The sequence below is a fragment of the Lucilia cuprina genome, chromosome 2 (genome assembly GCF_022045245.1).
Source record: "Lucilia cuprina isolate Lc7/37 chromosome 2, ASM2204524v1, whole genome shotgun sequence".
Classification (NCBI taxonomy): domain Eukaryota; kingdom Metazoa; phylum Arthropoda; class Insecta; order Diptera; family Calliphoridae; genus Lucilia; species Lucilia cuprina.
This window is the reverse complement of record NC_060950.1, coordinates 70,244,178-70,265,172: the sequence shown is the minus strand read 5'-3', so window position 1 is coordinate 70,265,172 and position 20,995 is coordinate 70,244,178. Positions and strand designations below refer to the sequence as shown.

The window sequence follows — 20,995 nt, the reverse complement described above, 5'->3', positions numbered from 1 at the left end:
AAAAATATCATGATTTGGTCATAAGTTTGCTTCTTTACATCTCATAGTTTTTGTTATTATAGCTATTTAAAGTCTCAAGGAATAGAATGATCAGTTTGCTAAGTCTTCCGACGTTTACAAATTCCTAAAGAGTTTAAGACACAAATTTGAGCAAAAATATGTAGATTACTACATTTGTTTCAAAATAATGCTAAATGTATTTAAGTGTAATATTCTAACAGATCAAAAATGGCGTCGAAAGACGCCATTTTTGATCTGTTCAAAGTCATTATTGCATAAATGGACTTTGAAGACTCTTTTGTCAACTAAGCGGTACATGTTAGTTTGTGTTTCTTGGTATCATGTCTATATAAGTGTTCGAAGTCTTGAGATTGAGCCAACTTAGCAGATATTCATTTAATATAGAAGAAAAGGATATAGCTTAAGTAGTAATAAGAAGCCAAATGGAGTGACATAGAAAGGGTAACATATTAAAATTTATACCTATTTCGTTTAGATAAGATCAGAATAATTCCTACGATCGCTTTGTGTAAGTTATGAGTAAGTTATGATCTATTCCCAACTTAACATAATTTTCAATTGAGTCTGGCACAAAGAAGTTAATTTATATGTAAATAGAACATAATCTACTTGTGAGAAAATGACAAGTAGATAATTTTGGGGGAGAGTAGGGCATAAGAAACTCATAATAATAATTAATTTTTTCCACATGGAAAATCATTCAAAGCTTCTTTAAAAAAAAATAGCTCAAAAAAAGCATTAAAATTTTCCAAATTTTAAATTAAATGTGTGTTAAACTCAGCAAAGCCCACGCATTCTGAAAAAAACATGAATACAAATTAAATACAAAAACTATTTGAATGTAAATCAATTCAAGTTTAAGCTGGAAACAAGACAACAATTATTAAAATCATTCATATACAACTACATACTACTTCTAAGCACACCATTACAATTAAAGAAAGTAAATTTTTATTATGGTTTTATTAATTAATAAAAGTTGTTTATTTTATTTTTTTCTTTTTAATTTACAAAAAAAAAAAAAAAAAAAAAACGTTGGAAAACTGAACTAGACCTGCTCCTGCTTATAATTTCTCTAATATTCATCTGCTGAAAATATATGAACGTATCTGAGTATGTATGATCTTTTTTTTGTGTTGTTGCTGTCTAAATCTTTAGTAATTGTCTGTAAGAAATATTACTTCCGTTGACACTGAATTTTTATTTAATATTCTAAAGTTTGACACACAGAGCTAACGGCTAAACTAATACTTAGATATTTTCTAACAAATACATGTGCAATTTGTTAAATAAATGTATTAAGCTGTATTAACATAAGTATATATGGACGGCATTGTCACACATATGCATATTTATATTTACGAATAAATGTCAGTGGCTAGCCAGTTATTTAGAATCGACCCACCAGCTAGCTATCCATCTATCCTACCATTTATCCGCTTTCATTCATCTTAATAACCGCGGACCGCTCCGTCCGTCCATCCAACCTTACTTAATCATACATTCATTATTTATATCTAAGGTTGAAGAAATTTTTTATTTATATTTTATTTTCTTTTTTGTAATAAAGACTAAGTACTGTGTAGTTCATTAGTAAGTTTTCTTTGTTAGTGCTTATTACTTGATCTAAAGCGTTTCGTTTTTGATCTATGTTATTATTGTAGTATATTAAATTTTACAGTTACGTCGCATTTCCTGGTGCTAGATGGATGTTTGATGCATTTGAATATGTAGCAAATGACGTCATTTTGGAAATATTTATTTCAATTAAATGCTTTATGTAATACCGAATGATATTGATTGAAATACTAATCTACAAACAAATTATGATACTTTTACGATACGATCGAAATCGGAAATATCATTTAAGACATATACAAATCTATGTTGTGTAGATTTCTGAAGGGATTTTAGTATATTTTAAGTAGTTAGCTCATAAAAATCGAAAGGTTTGGTTGTATGGAGTGAGAAAATTGACCGATTTCAACCATTTTCAATTGGCTTCGTTTTTGGATTAAATAATATTAAAATATCTTGAAAATTGCGTTATTTAGCTTGCGCAGAAGGTTTATATGGACAGCAGCAGGGCGGTCACAGCTTATAAAATGATTCTGCTTCGATCCATATACTTTAAGACACTATTTTTGTGCTTTAAAACCATCAGCACAAACACATAATACCGTAACCGCTATGGTGAGGTAGGGTTTAAAAAAAGAGCTTTCAGACGATATAACGATTTGGTTGAAAGATATATTTAGTCTTAGCTTTAAACTCCAATGTCTTAATTGGGATATATGATTGAAAAATTTGAAGTGTACGCGGAGATGGGCAGACTGTCAGATAAGCTGACAGACAAAGAAACTTAGGTTGGTAAATCGATCTAGAAAATGAATTTTCATATACCTTAAGGCTTATGTAAGACCAACTCTTTTTGGTGCATTTTTGAAACAGTTCATCAAATTGTCTTGAACATTGTGACGTGTAGCGTGCGCACTAAGTGAACATGGATACATGAACGAACAAACAATCAGGCAAGTAGACCCTAATCGACACAGAAAGTTATTCAGGAATACCTTAAAGTGAATGTAGACCCAATATATTTCGGTGTAACAAACATCAACAACCTTTCCCCTATAGAGATGTAGGGTATATAAAGAAGATAATCACCAACCTGATATGCATATTAACTTTATTAAATTTAACAAAAAATTTAATTTACTCACAAATTTATAATAAAATTTATACTAATATAAATATTCAAAATTAACGGTTTTTCTGTGCAAATATTGTAAATAGGCAATACTAAATTAAACATATCTGGCAATACCAATAACACTAAATCTACCCAAACACACAGGGTACTTCAAAAATGCCTTAAATATTGGGTTTGTGTCCAGGGTTTTATGAAGAAGTGCAGAAACTTAAATATAACATTTCCATATGATGATTTTATTTATAAATAATTTTGTAAATAAAAGTAAAAACTTAAATACATTCTAATGATAATATTTTGTTAAATAGTTATTTAAAAATATAGAACAAATAGTTTAATATGTACTTGCCGAAAAAGTATGCTTAACATGTGAACTCTAAAGCAGTGATTCTCTTAAATGAAAACCTCCCTAACATATGCTATTGAAAATATCAATATTTCTCAAACAATGAGATACAAAAGACTTAAGATACATGAGTAAGTTCATAATCAGAAGGAATTTTAATGAATGTTAACGGTTTTTAACTGTCAAATTACAGTCCCTAGCTAAGACCGACCAGGTGACTTGCTACTTTAACATGTAATTGTCCTACGAGGTAGTCAATTTTCACTCCATAGAATAGACAGCAAAAAGCTTAAGTTTGTTTTTTCAAGTGTCCACTATCTTACTTACAAAAGGAATACTAGAGTGAAAATTGTCTTCACCCTCGTTTACAACAAGTACGAACGTTGAAATAAAGCCAAACAGATGGTTAGACATACATGGAAATCATTGCTTTTCGGATACACTGACTCTTTGTCGAACTGTTGGGTAATAAAAGTGAAATTTTTAATTTGTAATGATCATGTTTCCAATTAATTTCATTCCCTATTTTCGGAGGTAGAGATCAATAAAAGATCTGGTAAAGATTTTAAGGAAATTCTATATTCATGCATGTGTTCTAAGTCTTTTGTTTTTGAACATAATTGCAATGTTTTCACCATTGTATACTCAACCAGGGTATTATGCGTTTGTCCTAATGTTTTTTTTTTTTTAAGTTAACAATCCGTCTGTCCGACAGACTGTACATAAACATAGACCCCTTTAGTTACAGACCAAAATTTTCAAGAAATTTTGATGAAATTAAGATTTGAGGTGAAGTCTATTGAAAATGAAATCGTTTTATTATTACCTAGCCTCTATATAAGCAAAAAACCGAAACAACTATAATCTTGACAAAATTTAAAACAAATTGCATATCAAAAGATTTTGATATGCAAAAGCGCATGCGTAGACAATTCACAATAAATCTACTGTTATTGTGATTTATTTTTTTAATTCTAACACAAATAAAAAACTTTCTATTTTGAATGGTGTTACAACTTGTTTTATATACTTTTTTTATTTATTTAAATTTTTTTATGTTATTTTCTTTAAATTTTTTTGTCTTCTGTTTAACATAAATTTTCTCAAAAATAATACATTGTAAATGATTTCTTATATTTAAAGCAAACAAAATAAAATTGTTGTTGTTGTTTTTGTTTTGTTTAAAAAATGCTTAAACAAACATAATAATGAGCAATTTGTTTTTTTAAAAAAAATATAATATAACTTAAAAGAATTACAATTATAATTTATAATACAAGTTTTAATTGTTGTTTTAATAACTAACAATTAGTATAATTTGTTGTGTATTTTATTAATTGTTTATTAAATTTAATTTAATTTTAACTAAAAATAATAATTATAATGTTTTTTTGTTTATTTATCTTATAAAACACTTAGGCATACTTATTTAATTTTATTTATGTTGTTTTTATTTATATTTCATTATTTTTATTTTAACATTTTTTTCTTCTTCAATGTTATATTTAACTATAATTATTTTGATAAATTATATATAAATCTAAGTCTGTTTAATTTTTAGTTTTTTTTGTTTTGTTTTTTGTTTAGAGGAGGGAATTTATTTTTGGGGGAATAATTAGTATTTAATAAGAGGAAATTTTAATATTTACAAAATAGTTTTAAGTTTTATTAAGAATTGATTATAGAACTAAAAGAAATTATTACAAATACAAAAAGCTTTTCATATTAAATTATTAAACAATAAAATTGATTGTAGGCTTTTATAATTTATAGAGTTTACCAAGGAAAATGTTGTAAGTTTTAGATCAAATTGATTTTTTTGTTATATAAACAGGTACGTATATTTGAAACAAAAAGCATTTTTAAACAGAAAATATTTATTACTTGTTTTAAGGAGTTTTGTATACGGTTTGTTTGTTTAGAAGATTTATTTTTGGTTTTCATTAGTAGAGTATTTATCTTTTTATTTATTTATATTTTTTAAAGATTTTGTAATTAAATTTTATTCAAGCTGTTTTTAAAGTTTAATATTCAATTAAAATTTTTGTTTTGTTTTGGTTGTTGTTGTTAATTTTTATTTAAAAAAAGTAACGGTTTGTCGTTAAGTCTTTAGTAATATTTAGTAATTTAGCTGCTTTTGGTGGCATGTATTTAATGAATATTTATATAAATTTTATTGGTTGTTGAGTTTTGTAAGTAAGTTTGTATGTCATTTGTTTTTGTTTTTTTTTGTTTGGCATATTTCTTGTTTATTCTCTCATTTTATGGTTTTTATATAATTTTTATATTTAATGTTCTCAACTTTTTGTTTTTCTACGTTTAATTAATTTATGTATATGGATGTGTATGCTGGTGTTTATATACTTTAATCTTTTTTTTTATATTTTAATTAATATTTATTTTGCATAAGTATAAACCAATTGTATTTACATCATTTTTCGTTTAACAGTGCTTATGGGCATATATATGGTATTATATAATAGTATGTATGTATAACTACAGTATTTTTGTTATATTATATATATTTATTTATTTATTTTTTTTATATGCATAAGTATTATTTATATATTTATTCATTTATTTATGCAATGTAAGTTTATTTTATTTGTTTGTTTTTATGTTTGCAATATTTTTATTTCATTAACATTATTCGTTTTCAGTTTTCATTTTATTTGGTTTGGTTTACATTTTGTTTATTTTCTTTTTTTTATCTTGGTGGATGACTTTAAATGTTATTTTTGGAATAATATTATAAAAATTAATACAGTTTAAAAATATATTCAATAATTTATTATATAATTTCGTATTAATGTCTATGTTTTAATAAACAAAACACAATGCAAGCGACAAACAGTAAATTGTTAAATTTGTTTGGAAAGTGAAAGCAGTTTTCAAGAAAGTTAAACAATTTCAAAAGCATCGAACATTAGAAGGAGGTCCATAGATCCATTCCAAAAGATTTGAGAGCTTTAGATATAGAAATATTCCAGTGCAGGATTTTCTACCAATTTTAGCAACTAAATTTATAGAAAAACTTGTTATTTTGTTTCTAAGGTCAATGGTCACACTCTTAAGTATAGTCAAATTAGTATGTTAAAAATGTCTCAACATTTTTTGGTCAATTTATACATGATTTTATACCCATTGCGGCAACTAAAGTTATATAAAACTTTTTTTTCCGTTTTTAAGGTTAAAGGTCAAACTATTATGTTTGAACAACTAATTTTTCGTTTCTGAGGTCAAAGGTCACACTATTATGTATGTTCAAACTAGTATGTAAAACATACCTCAAAAGTTTTTAATCAGTTTATGCCAGATTTTATACCCATTTCAGCATCTGAAGTTAAAAAAAACTTAAAGGTTAAACTAATATATATGGTTCCAGGTCAAACTAAAATAGAATTTTTGACATATTTTTTACATAATACTTGTATGTAAAAAAATATGTCAAAAATTCTAGGCCTTGTTATAATGTAGTTTCCAAGTTGAAAGCAAAGATCTAATGGATGAGGAGATAAACTTGAATTCGTAAATAATAAGGAGATTTTAGAAAGTATGACAGGGGTTAATAAGGACATTAGTTCCAATTCTTGTGAAAACGGCAATCAAAAGTATAGCTCAAAATATTTAGGAATTTTTTATCCCTATTTAAACAACATCTAATTATTTTCTTACCTTTTGAATATGTAAGTAAATTCAAACTTTTCACTCCTTAGGTCAAAGGTCAAACTTAAACTGTTTGGAGATTTTTCCTTAAATTCCGAGACATATTAATCCTCGATGAAAAAAGCTCGTTGAATACAACTGTCGCTGTATTCACAATTGGGACCATTTTAAATTGTGCGCCACTTAGGTCAAAGTTCAAATTTATAACTTTTAAAACAATTTTATAAAATACAGAAAAAATTTTAGAGCTTTATTCATAACAATTTTTCAAAGGTTTATAAGACAAATTATCATACAAAATATGTTCCATAAACCTTTGATAGATTGTTATAATAAGGCAATTAGATTAAGGGGGAAAACTTTAGATACAATTATGGCTGCGAACTACGTATGACTATAACCAAATCGAAACCTTAATCTAATTAACAATCAAAAGTGTAATTTCTAAATATTTAAGATTTTTAAAGAATTTGACATAATCCTACGCAAAGCAAGTCACTTTATGCTTTTAAGGTCAAAGGTCAAACTTTTAAGAATTTTTGAAATTTTAATTATTGTACAGCGGAATATTTTATTATGGACCAAGAAAACTTTTGTTTGATACAGCTAACACTGTATTAACAACCATTAGAGGAAACTGACTCAAGCCATTTCAGTTGAACAAATATCGCTTGTCTTTTTCTATATGTTTTGTTAATTATAGGCCTATTACAATATTAAATATAATAATTAAGTTAAAGTTTTAGTTATTAACTAAAATGTGCCGATTTTTAAAATCATTTTTTTTTGTTAAACTAAAGGGTCTTATTTGTTTCTTTTAAGCCTAAAATTTTAAAGATTTTTATTATAGGATTTTCTTTTAACTTCGTCTAATTTGCTCTTTTTGCAAATTTATATATTTATTTTAATTATTTAAAGATTAGTTTATCGTTTGCTATATATATTCTTTGTTATTTTTTCGTTATATTTTAAAAATAGTAATATCAAAAATTATAATTTAATTTTTTTCATTTAACTATAATTGCTTCGTTTTCCATAATTTTTGTTTTTCTCTTTCACTTTTCTAATGCGGCTTTATTTAGTAATATTATACTAAAATCTTGACACTCCATTTATTCTGCTGTTGGTTAGAAAAAAGTGTCGTCTTTGTCGTTGGATTTTGTTTGGTTATGTAACATTTTTTGGTGCAAATATGGTTTCACCAAAGGTGTATAATGTTGTTACAACTGCTGGTGGCTGTAGTTGATGTTCTATTTGTTCTTGTAGTTGTTGTTGATGATGATAATAATGTGGTTGAGTATGATAATAATGATGATTGTGATGATTATTAAATGTGTGCTAATTTGGAATGTTATTATATTTGCAGGATTTGCAACATTTCTCTTGATAACGATGTAAACGACATAAGCCCATGGAACGTACATTGCGGCAATAACGTGAAGTATCTTTACAATGTTGTAAAGCTAAAGTAGAATTAAAAAGAACGTGAGAGAAAGAGAAAAAATACAAATGCCATTTAATTTCATTTTATTTTTTACATGATGGACGATATATTAAATTAGGTAAGAGGCAAGAGGAATATAGGTACACAAAAATATATTCGGTGGCACAAAAATGGATTGTGAGGAGCTTAAGTTATTTTTTTGCTATAATCATATTTGATTTAAGCAAATAATTAAGGCATGAATTTTGGGATAAAATGATTGTGTCAACTAAATATATGAAGTAGTAATTTTGTAAATGATTGCAGTAACCTAGTATGTAATAATATTTTCACAAGTAATTTAACTCTTTTTAATCCACCTTCGGTCGGTCTTTTACCAGATTTAGCCTGTTTTATTATCTACACTCCAATAAACATTAAAACACAGAACATTTATTATAATATTTACCTTTTGCATAACATGGTGGACTTTTGCAAACTTTCATAACGGCTGGTCTGGTTTGATGTTTGCAGGCATTTCCTGCTGGTCTTCTGGTGCCATACCAAACGCATTGCAGTACACGATATTTAATACCCTGGCGACCGCAAGGTGCATTGCACTAAAATTATTACATAAAAAAAACAAGACCAAAAACAAATACAATAATGAAATTAAGATAAATTAAATGCAAGAGCATTCATGCACTTTTTTTAAATACAACTTACCTCCGACCAAGGTTCTACTCTCCAAACACCACGACAACGTTCATTATAACATTCCTGACGACTTATGGGTTTTTCATATTCCGGACATGTTGTGGCCAACGAATCGTTGGCAAAACGACAAGAGACCTCACGTTTTTGTATGGCTGTATTGCGGCCAAAACAACGTGATTGATGACACAGCGTCCACTCGCTCTTAAGCCAACGTGGACACTCTTCATTGCCGCACGTCTCAAAAGTATCGGGTATATTTAAACCATAGTCCTCACACAAAGCATTATCCACAACCTCTTGATTGTCTTCATCAACGGTCAGTAGTTGTGATTCTTCTTGTTGCTGTATATTGCTTGCTTCCATTCCTTGTGCCGTTAGTTGATTATTTTTAAAATTGATTCTAACACACGTAATAGTACGTCTCTAATTTAAAGTAAACAAAATGGACAAAATTACAAAACAATTTAATTTACAAAAATGCTCAAACATTGTCATTGTGTATGTGTGTGTGAGTGGGTAATGGTAAAACAAAACTAACCCTTAAGCCTGAACCAGCAGCTCCACATTTTTGTGAACATTCGGACCAAGGACTCGTTAGCCATTTGTACGTGATTGAGGGTGTTGTTTCGGATAATTGTGAATTCATATCCGTCCAATGATTTGGCCATCTGGCATGAGGTAAATGTAATGTTGATTGTCCTTCGGCTCCTTCACTGCTATCAACACCATCTGCATTTATAACTACATCCGTTTGTGCAACCATATCATCATCTGTATTTCCCAAATCTATATCTTCATCAGCAGCATCATCGTCATCAACATCATCATTGTTGTTGTTGCTGTTGTATTTTGTCGAGGATAATGTCAAGTCTTTGGTTATAATTTGTGGTTGTGATTTGCGTAATTCCTCCAACTCTGCCAAATAGTTAGGGTGATGTTGTTGATGTTGCTGCTGCTGTTGCAGCAACTCTTGTTGTGGACGATTAAAATCAATGCCATATTGAAATCTATTATCCGCCAACATATGATGACCACGAGAATTGCTAAATTTCTGGAATGATGGCCATAAATACTAAAAATATGGCCCACGAAAAAAATATTTATACAAATGGAAAAATTTTTAAATTTATTATTCAACGTCAATGAAAAGATTTATTGTTTAATATTGAATGCATGATATGAATTCTAAGGCATAAGGCGCATTCAGATAACATATAGATTTTAAATAAAGACAAATATAACTGAAATAAAATAATTACATATGTATGTATGTTTAAATGTAGTACGGAAATATATAATAATATTGAAAAAAAAAAAATTAAATAAAATTATGGTAGTGCTAATGACTGTGGTAATTATTGTTTCACTTTAAACATGCAAAACTCAACAATTTAATAAAGAAACGAATAAACGTTTGAATATGAATTAATGTTTCAAAAAAAGAAATTAAACCCATTTAATAAATAATACAATTTGATTGCTGTGTAAGTTTGTGTGTTAATCCTTTATAAGTGGTGATTATTTATACATTAATCAGTTATAAATATGACACTTTTATTTACTATTTATTAAACAATTTTTATTCAAAATACATATATGAGTCAAAACCAGGACTTGTGGTATATATACATAAATATATCCTTTCACATTAATTTAATGCATGATTAATCATGTTTCTGTTCATGTTTGTCGTTTTATATGCATACATGGGTTGTATAAAATGTTGCCGATAGCAATTAATTGAAATAAAGGTGTTTATTTTCTTAATTGTTAAGTTAAAATGTCAATAAAAATGTTTCGACCTTAATGTCAATTAAAGGATTTACAACAACATTCCAACATTTACACATATTCGATACATATTCATTTATCTATTATGATATAATTAATTGTAATTTTTCTGAAATTGAAGGTAATAAGCCTTTATTCTGTTAAGACATTTAGAAAGAAAAATAAACATTAAAAAGTCAATATATAATATTCTTTTTTATATACAACTAATTAATATATAATGTCCAATTCACAATCGGTATTGAACGGTTGTATCGTAGTATGTCGTAAAATTTTTATAATTGATTTCTTTTTGTTAAAAAAATTGTATTTGAAATTGTTTATAACATACAACGCTACAACGATACGACATCTATTGTGAATTGGATTCTGAATTGGATAAATATAAATAAACTTTTACGATTTTAATCTCTTTTCCCTACGGTTTCTAATATGAACTTTAGTTTTTTCACTTTCTTTCTTTTTTTTCCTTTTCCTCATTTGTATATTTTGTATTCCCCACGGGGCATGTTTCCATGATGAAGTGTCCCATCATGGTGTATTGCAAACCCGTGGTAAAGAGGTGCTACCAATACCTCTAATCTGCTGGGACTATAAACTGGTGTTTACATTTTAATCTTTGACTTGACCTTAGATGATTTAATAAGCTCTGTTTAGACCGATCACCATATTATCTGGTACTAAGGGTGGCCAGTTGCTCACAGGACTATGTATTGGCTGGTCAGTTCTAATCCCCTTAACCATCCCCCGTGCATCTAGTTTAATGTGTAATCTATGATGTAATCTTTAGCATTTTTCGTATATGTACTTATTCATGTAAAAATGCATTTATTTTGGCAACGTATATTTTCACTTATTTTCTATGCCTATAAAAGTGTGAATAGTTTTTCAAAAATTTTTGATAGTGTTGTTATTGGGGGATTATGGTAGGCCTTAAAGCCACTCAAATATTCTAAAGCTTTTCATATCAAAAATCTATTTTATATACAAACATGTAAGTAGAAAGATTTGTGTTTATATTTACCGGATTTTTAAAAGTGCCGCATAGTAAAGACAACAATAACAAAAAAAGGAACTTTACAATAACAACAAAAAACTAAAACTATCGACTCAAAAAATATAAAGCTCGGCAACAGTTCTTTTTTTTCATTACTTTTTACATGAATTTTGCATTGATGTTGTATACAACAAACAAACAACTTGCAACTCACAACAACACAGTACATTGATTTCCCAAGTGGCACTTAAAGTCTGAATATAGAGACAAACAGAAAAAATAAAAACAAATGCAACATGCAGGAATACCCACAGGAATTTGAATTTTTTATAGGTTTTATAGATATTAAGGAAGCTTCAAAAAAAGCCTTAACTTGAATAAAATTTGAGTTTGGCCAACATTTTTTATATATTTCTTTTCAAAATTTTCTAAGCTTTGCAATATTTGTATAGTCCATGAGTATAAATTTTCTAAATTGACACACAAGCTTTACATGGACACACAGGCAGTCAGACAGATGGACGGACATAGAACCAACGTTTTTGGGTGTTTTAAACATCAGCACAGACGCATATTATAGTGGTGTAGGGTATAAAATTTCGTTACAAATATCAGCACATACCCAATAATATAGAATCCACACTAATGTATAAATACAAAGAATAGAGCGTAAACAGTTTCCATGGAGTTCTGTTTAATTTGTGTCTGATGGAGTAAGAACTGTAAATTTATTGTCTCATCATGTATCAGATGAAAGATAACCCAACAAACATATCTACTTAAATTTAAAATCAAAAATTTTTTCGAATATTTAAATAAATTTTGCTGGTATTCTTAAATATTTCTTACTAATTAATTATTTGATTTTTCAACTTTTTGTTTGCTGGGTTATTAACTAGAGTTTTATGTGAGAATGTCTTTTTTTACGGTGTTCAAAGAGGAAAACCAGAAACTTTTAAATGTTTTTCATTGATAGTAATCGCCATATATACAATAAAACTTAGTTTACTTTGTTCGCAATACAATAGTTGTAGTAATTTGTTCAGTCTGGTGTAACATTCTAACACCATAAATATTACTCAATGGAATTATGATAATAATGTAGCCAATATTTTTGGAAATTGAAAGAATGATCGAAATCTCATTTTGGATAAAACAGGATTATCTTGTCTGTAGCCAGATTGAACTCGTAACTCTCTAACTTAGAGAGTAGCATACTAACAATTTTACTCAGAAATTAAAAATTAATATTTTTATATGTATTACAATTTTGGAAATTATTATTAATTCGCAATTGTTTAAAAACATCATAAATATTTGCTTGAAATAGTAATAATAAATAACTCATAATACGCATGTCATCAACAACAACTATCAGTAGAGCTAACAAATCAATGACTGCCTAACCATTTGGGAGAAGAAATTTATTCGTTTAATAAAGTCAAATAAATTATCAAACACATAACTAGTTTTTTGTTTAATAAATTTGTATGCAAAAATTTAATTATCATGGGATTTGTAGAATTCATCAACAGAGATAATTCAGTCAGTCAGTGAAAATAGTGAACTAATTAAATGCATTTATTTTTTTCGCGATTTAGAATAATTGAGGCATAAAGTGACCACATAATATTTACATATTAAACCATGTGAGGTGTTTTTAGTTTTGTTAAATGTGAATACAAAAACTCTAAATTAAATGCATGGATAAATAAATATACACGAGTGTGTATATTTAATACATGGATAAATAGATAAATATATAAAATTAAGTTTAGTTAATGTATGAATACACATTTCATCAACAGCAGCTTTTACATATGTATGTGTAAATTTAGTTGTAAAATGTAACGATTGTATATAGGCGTAAAAAAACCCTGCAGATAGAATTCGATATCCTACACATTAAAAAGTAGAAACTTAATAATCTAATTAAAAATTAGAGTCCTATTTTCAAAGAATAGAGAGACAGTTAACTTTCCTTTTGAATTACTTCAGGATCAATCATTATGAAAATCTTCCCACTATAGTGGTGTAGGGTATAAATATATACCATAGAGGATACTTAAACGTCTGATAAATTTTCTGGGATGTATATTCATATGTGGATGTATAAATACATACATACGTGTAAATTTAATGTTAATACATTCACGGGAATAACTATTTATGTATTGTTGTACATATAAAATTTGAAATTATCTAACAATTGTATTGCTGTTAGCTTAAATAACACTAACATTTACAACAACACCATCATTAGCAGTAACTTGAACTGCTACAACACCCTCAAACAAGTAAGTACGTATATATGTATGTATGTGTAATGACAATCGCATATACATATGCATGTATTTGGTAATGCTGCTGCTGTTGATGATGATATTTAGTTCCTGTGTAAATTTTAACATTTTAAGCATCATCTGTTTTAACTGTTAGCCATCATTTAGATATAGTTGTTATTGTTGTTGTTGCTATAGTTATTATTGTTGTTCTATTTAACAATGACAATACACGGAAACGGAAGTGCGCAACAACGGTGATGACAAATTCAATGCAGCAGTAAACATCACAATTGACACAACTGTGTAATACTAATACACAATAAATAAAATACACATATACATATGTATATGTATGTATGGATACACATGAATGGACAAATTCATATTTGCCTTGTTAAAACATACACATTTGTATGTTTGAATTTACTGTTGTTACGTTTAAGTATATATGTGTTGGCGTAACTATTAAAACGAAACAAAATTTTTAATTTGTTGTAAAATTTATCTCTTCAATTTGAATGCATTTCAAATGTTTTCCCTTTTTTTGTGTTGTTAATGCTGCTGCTGCTATTGTTGCAAGTTTTCAACACCATCTGTTTAATAGTTCAATAATTCGAATAATGAGTTAAATGAATAGAACGTATATGGATTTACGGTTTAGTGATTGTTACAATTTAACTTTTTTCTGCAATATACATGTTTGTATAGCTATTTAATTATATTTAAATGTCAAAATAGATCTTATTTTCCGGTTTGCATTTCGCTTGTGCAAAACTTGTCAAGGTATTTAAACTTAATATGGCTTGGGAAGAAATTTAAGTAAGTTTGTGTTTGTTTTAAAGTCTATACTCGATGATGAATGAATTTTTAATAATTTTACTCTATTTTGAATCTACCAGTTAAGGCCCTTTTCTAAATTTTGTCTATTTCGAAGAATTTTGCTCGTTCAAAAGGAATAGTATTGAATGCTACATTTCATATGAAAAATATGAAAGTTTTATTTTTATTTAACCGACATGTTGCACGCAATACAAATTCACACAAATACAATAAATATTTACATTCATGAGTACATTATTTGTATACCAATATCAAATAGACAGGAAAAAACTTAAAATGAACGTTGATTTAATGTTCAAACAAAGTATGCATGTGTGAGAACATGAAAGTAAATTTTTATATATTTTTTTTTAAATAAAGTTAAATGCTAACAATAAACTACAAATATTCATAGAATTTATGTATATTTACCAGTAAATGTTTACATATATACAAATGTATATGAATATAAATATTTTGCAGGGAAAACGAGTACGAGGGAGTTTTATGCAATGAATTATGTTACCACATATGAAATATGGAATGCAATATATATGCATACATAAACCCTGCTGTATGCATGGATACTAAACTGATGCTGGAATGGCCCTCTTCCTTGTTTGCTGCTTGTAAGTGATCATTAACTTGCGCTCTACATTCTAAAGACTTTGTACTTGTCAAAAGATATAAAAATTTAAAAAAAATCTACTTAATGAAATAGTAAGATATTTTGACCAAATAATGTCTTAAAATGATACATTACATTCCTGCAAAAGTCCTGTATAGATACTGGTAGAAATGCGCACATGAACAATTGCAAAAACTAAAAATCCAAACAGGAAAATTTTAAACGCGTTAAACAAATACAAACATAAATAATAAATACAAACCACACTATGGCAGTGCACCGCATATGTGTGTGAAAGTACATACATACAAACATAGTATGTATTGTATATAGAACTTTAAATAAACTCGCTAAATGTAGTTGTACTAACTATTATTTATGTTTATGTATTTATTTCATCACAGCTTGGGGAACAGTATAATTTTAACTCTACCTACAGATAGACAGACAGATAGATAGTTAGAATATGTAGCAAGAAATAAATATTAAACCCGAGATAGAACTTTGCATTTTACTCTAACATTTAGACTTAAGCATAATGATTTTCCTCAGGTATACTATATACAATTTGATTGTATATATTTATGTGCAATTGCAACAGTAAATATATGTATTTGGTACTTACATATACTACATATTACTCTTTTATATAAACCGCTTTTAGGCGTTTGCTATTTATGATGCTCCATTTAGAGCAGGATGCACACATACTGGCAGCTGTAGTAGTAAGTTTTAACGTTTTATTATGGAAATTCAAAGAAATGTTAAGAAGTGTGGGTTTAGAACGGAAACAAAATCAAATAAAAAGAAGTTTTATTTTTTCCTAAAGAAAATATTTTACAGACAATACTTTACAAATAAAGCATCCCAGCAAACACTTGCTTTGAAAAATGATAAAATTTACTTACAATTAGCATATCTTTCTTTTGGAAAAATATAAGAAACTTAAAAAAGGAGCTCTTTATCCTTGAAAATTTTAAAAACGGTATCTTAAAAGCAATTAAACTTTTATTTCACTTGTTAACATTGACATCTTATTTTGCCTACATACAGAGGGGCCACCCTAATATACATATGTCTTTTTTCTATATTTTTCTTTTGCTGCAGTAAAAGCAATAAATTATGCAACTAATCTGTAACTCTGTTTAACTAAGTTGAATATTTATTTCATAAAAAAAACTGATATGTGTTTAAATAAAGCAGTTTAAGTATTTTTAGGTCTAGATACCTTGCAAATAGACCAAAACAACAAGGAAATTTCCTAGCTCTCATTTAAAGGCGATTTTTTCCATAAGCAAATATTAACCCTTCTCTAGTTGAAAACAGGCAACATTTATTTTTTCAACAAAATAAATTTGTATAAGAAAATTTGTTCAGAACAAAAATAAAATGCTTTCAAATTTTTTTTTTACCATTTAACTTTAAGAATTATAGAAAACTTATTTGCAACTGTAATCATATTAATATACATCCATACACACTTGCATACATTTGTTATTTCCTGACATATATGTATAACGACATTCATATATACTCATACATCAATAAATTTTCATTTATATTTAGTTATATGGCATAAATTTCATATTCAATTCCTGAAATATTTCTTTTTTTGATTTTATTGCTATAGAACAAAATGTTGATTTTGGTTTCATGTAGAAAAATTTCCTTTCAAAGTTTTATATTTAAATTTTTCATAATTTTGTATAAAAAAATTTAACCCAGTTTCAGATATAAAAAAAAAAACAGGAAAAAAGAAATCACTTACATACATGTTCGAAGCTTAATTTATGACAGACAAAAAAGACTGAGGTGTCAAAGTATATTTTTTGCACACATACAGTGTCGACTAAAACTAGCTAAATAATAATTAAATAAAAAATAGCAATTATTTCTTTTTCTCTTTAATCACTCGGTTTTGGAAATAAAAAAAAAAATAAAAATAAAAATTATTTATTCGAAGACCAAATTCAGTTCATTCGGTTTTATTCGACAGTGTAAAGTACATATGTTTACTTGTGATAGTTTGTAAGGGAGTGTTTGTGGTATTTGTGCAGTCTGTGTGAATAGATTTTCAATTATGAATTTAACTTTAAAATACCATTTATACACATGTAGCTCTGTAAAAATCCTGAAAAAATACGAAATTACAGAAAAACGTACTTACGAATGAATGAATAAATGAATGAATGTATGTATGAACAAAATACATACATAGGTATGTAAAAGTGTTGAACTCAACACTTACATAAAATGTGAGAACTCTAGATTGTTGTTTTTGTGGCGTACAAAAATATATTAACTTTTTCACATAAGTACATTGTTAGAAAATTACCAATAGTTCGAGGAACTAGCGGTTATTTTTCAAATTCACCACAAATTTTCTAAAAATTTAAAATTAAAAAAATTCGATAAATTATAAATTTTCTTGAACTATTGAATTTATCTATCAATAAAGTTTAGATTTCTATCAAAAACATGATAACGACAAGAACCTGTTTTTCAATTGATTGATATCCTTTTTGAATTCCGTGTAAATTATAAACTATGATGATTGAAATTCCCTCATTAAGACAGTTGCCTCAAAATGCATACATTGACTACCTGCAAAACTGCAGGGTATAAAGTACGTTTATCAATTTATAAGTAAGATAATTTTATTCAAGTGTTTGTGTGTGTTAGTTGGTTGGTATGACCAACCAACTCATATTATAAACTAATTACTGGTATTAGAATTTCCATATTCAATGGTTTCAAAAAAAAAAAAAATACACTTTTGAATACATTTGTGTAACAAAGTGCATCCTGTAAATGTTGCACACATATACCTGAATTTAACTTGCCATATTTTGTTGTTGTTATTAGTGTTTTTTCTTTCTCTACGTGTTAGTAGTTGTGTGATAAATCTACATGTCATTTTACACTTTTATGATATTAATTTATCATATCATTCGTATGATTTTACTCTTTTGGTTATTTTTTCCTTATTTTTCATTTATTTATATATGAATTTATTTATATGTATGTATGTGTATGTATATAAAAATTCTATTTGTTTATACGCTCTAAAAAATATTTTAATTTTATGTTTGCTGTCACTCAGTTTGTTGTTTGATTTAAATCATATTTTAAATGTGACTCTATTAATACTTTCAAACATACTAAAATGTCTAAATGTTAGGATTTCTACCATAAATTATAGAAGAATATTTAATTTATTACAGGTAGGTTGATATAAATCCATTAAAATATGTGAATATTGAACACAAGCTGACAAAGTTGTTGAAATGAAAGTTAATATGATTTTTTTATAAAAAAATATATAAAAATTAAGGTATGTAGAAGACTAGTTGCTAAACAAAATAATTTTAAGAGTCAAAGGATAATAAATTCTGTTTAAAACTTGACTATTTCAATTTATTGATAAACGTTTCCTGATTATAACAAAGACATTGAAATTTAAAGAAATATTGAAAAATCAAAATTTTAATATCAAACATTTACTTTAGTTTTTAGAAAATCCTTGAATAATATTCTTTGAACTTTGTATTCTTTTATAATGTTTACACTTGATACTAATCATCAAATCTTACATATTTATGTTTATAGTTATATATTGTTATTGTTACAACATAATACATATTAAGGATAATAATGATAATCATTCAAAAAATAACAACAAGTGCATACTCTTCCTCATCCTATCCCCTTAAAGTATACAGCAAAAGAAAAAAAGGTACGCAAGTATGTATGTAACAGTATAAAAGAAATAAGTTTTCTTTATAGTTGTAGTGGAATAATAGAATCTATTGAATGTATGTGGTGGTATGCAGAAACATGAACAAATATGTTTTTCCTCGCAGCTTAAAGAAGAGCAGAAAACACTAACAAAAAGAAAATGAGGTCACACTTAAGTGTCACTAGAGACTGGTTGTTGGTAATGAGGAAACTTGTCAACATCATCACAGTTATAGATAGACACACGGTTGTCATATGGGTTTGAGTTGTGTATTCATATTTTTACTTTTTTTGTTTGTATCCTATTTGTTTTGTTTTATGTTATAATAAATAAATAATCTTAAACTAAAGATTATACTTACTAGTAAGTACATATTTAAATATTTACAAGTATATATAATATATATCTGTAGATTAGAGCTGTAGATTTGACTATAGACTAGACTATAGACTAGACTATAGACTAGACTATAGACTAGACTATAGACTAGACTATAGACTAGACTATAGACTAGACTATAGACTAGACTATAGACTAGACTATAGACTAGACTATAGACTAGACTATAGACTAGACTATAGACTAGACTATAGACTAGACTATAGACTAGACTATAGACTAGACTATAGACTAGACTATAGATTAGACTATAGACTACACTATAGGCTATATACTATACTATTGCCTGGTCTATAGACTAGAAGTTATAGATCGATAGTAATCCTTTCTATAAGTGTCATTTCTGGAATATAACTTGTGGCCTGTGAATATTGAAAATTATTTCTACGGTCTTAATTTGAATTTAAAATTTTATTATATATATATATGTACATATACATATATATAGAGCCTTTCTAATAATGTCGTGTTTATACATTTATATAATACATACATAAGTTTGTTTAAATTTGGGATGGTATCAACAATGTATGCATGTAAATAACATGTACTTCAAATATGTATAAGTACGTAAAAAAGGACTGAGGTCTGTTAAACTATTACACATGTTGAAGCAAGTTATAGTTATTTTTTTTTTGCTAATAAAGTTAAACTGATCTCTGTCCATTTTTCTTTTTGATTTGTTTAATGTGTAAAAATATTTTTATGTAAATAGTATAAATTTTGCTTTGTATGATTTAGTAAATAAATAATAGTAATAACAAAACAAAGCCAGTTTGTTTGTAGTAAATATTAGAACTAAAGTAATGCTAGTAAATTATACATTTAGAAAAACAAAAATAAATTTTCATAAAAAGCAGGATTTTTAATATAATTAATAAAATTATTAGACAAAGAGATAATGAATTTTTCTACTTATTTAGTAAAATTTGCTTAAAATTTTGTAAAAAAGAATAGTATAAATATGCCTTTTTGTTTTTTGAGACATGCAATTGACCAATTGTTTATAGCGATTAACTTTAGCTTTTAGACATTGGGGCGAAAGTGTTGAGATTTAGTTGTAAATTTTTAGTGTAATTAATTGAAATTTAGTTTTGTGAGTTGTTTAGTGCTACAACACAATAACAAAAATCAAATTAAAACTAAACTAATTTTATAAATCTTACGATTTTAATAACAACTAAAATCCCTTTTATGAATTTTTGTTTCGAAAATGCTTGTTATTTATCTAACTAAAGTAACTAAAAGTAGAAAAAATAAATAAAATTTGTTTTGTTACCTAGTGAAAATTTGTTGTAATGATTTGTTTGTTTGGTTTTTTTTTCAATATTTATTTATTTCGTATTTTATGTAGAATATATAAAATTTAAGAGTGGAGTAGTTGTTGTAGTAGAGTTAAAGTTGTCGTTATATAAAAACGCGGTGTAAACCAGTGGCGATGAATGAACAAG

The 20,995-nt window shown here is 26.9% G+C and overlaps 1 protein-coding gene across 2 annotated transcripts in view; it reads right to left on the bottom strand.

Annotated features, from left to right (window-relative positions):
- Nucleotides 1-5,827: 5,827 nt before the first annotated feature.
- LOC111674530 (protein madd-4) overlaps nt 5,828-20,995 on the bottom strand; it is a 36,045-nt gene continuing 20,877 nt past the window's right edge. For both annotated transcript variants that reach the window (XM_046949078.1, XM_046949082.1), the window contains 4 exons: nt 9,425-9,958; nt 8,896-9,309; nt 8,639-8,789; nt 5,828-8,209 (listed from right to left, as the gene is read on the bottom strand). In XM_046949078.1, the coding sequence (XP_046805034.1) occupies nt 8,085-8,209; nt 8,639-8,789; nt 8,896-9,309; nt 9,425-9,958 (1,224 nt within the window). In that variant the 3' untranslated portion in view covers nt 5,828-8,084. The remainder of the gene's footprint in view (nt 8,210-8,638; nt 8,790-8,895; nt 9,310-9,424; nt 9,959-20,995) is intronic.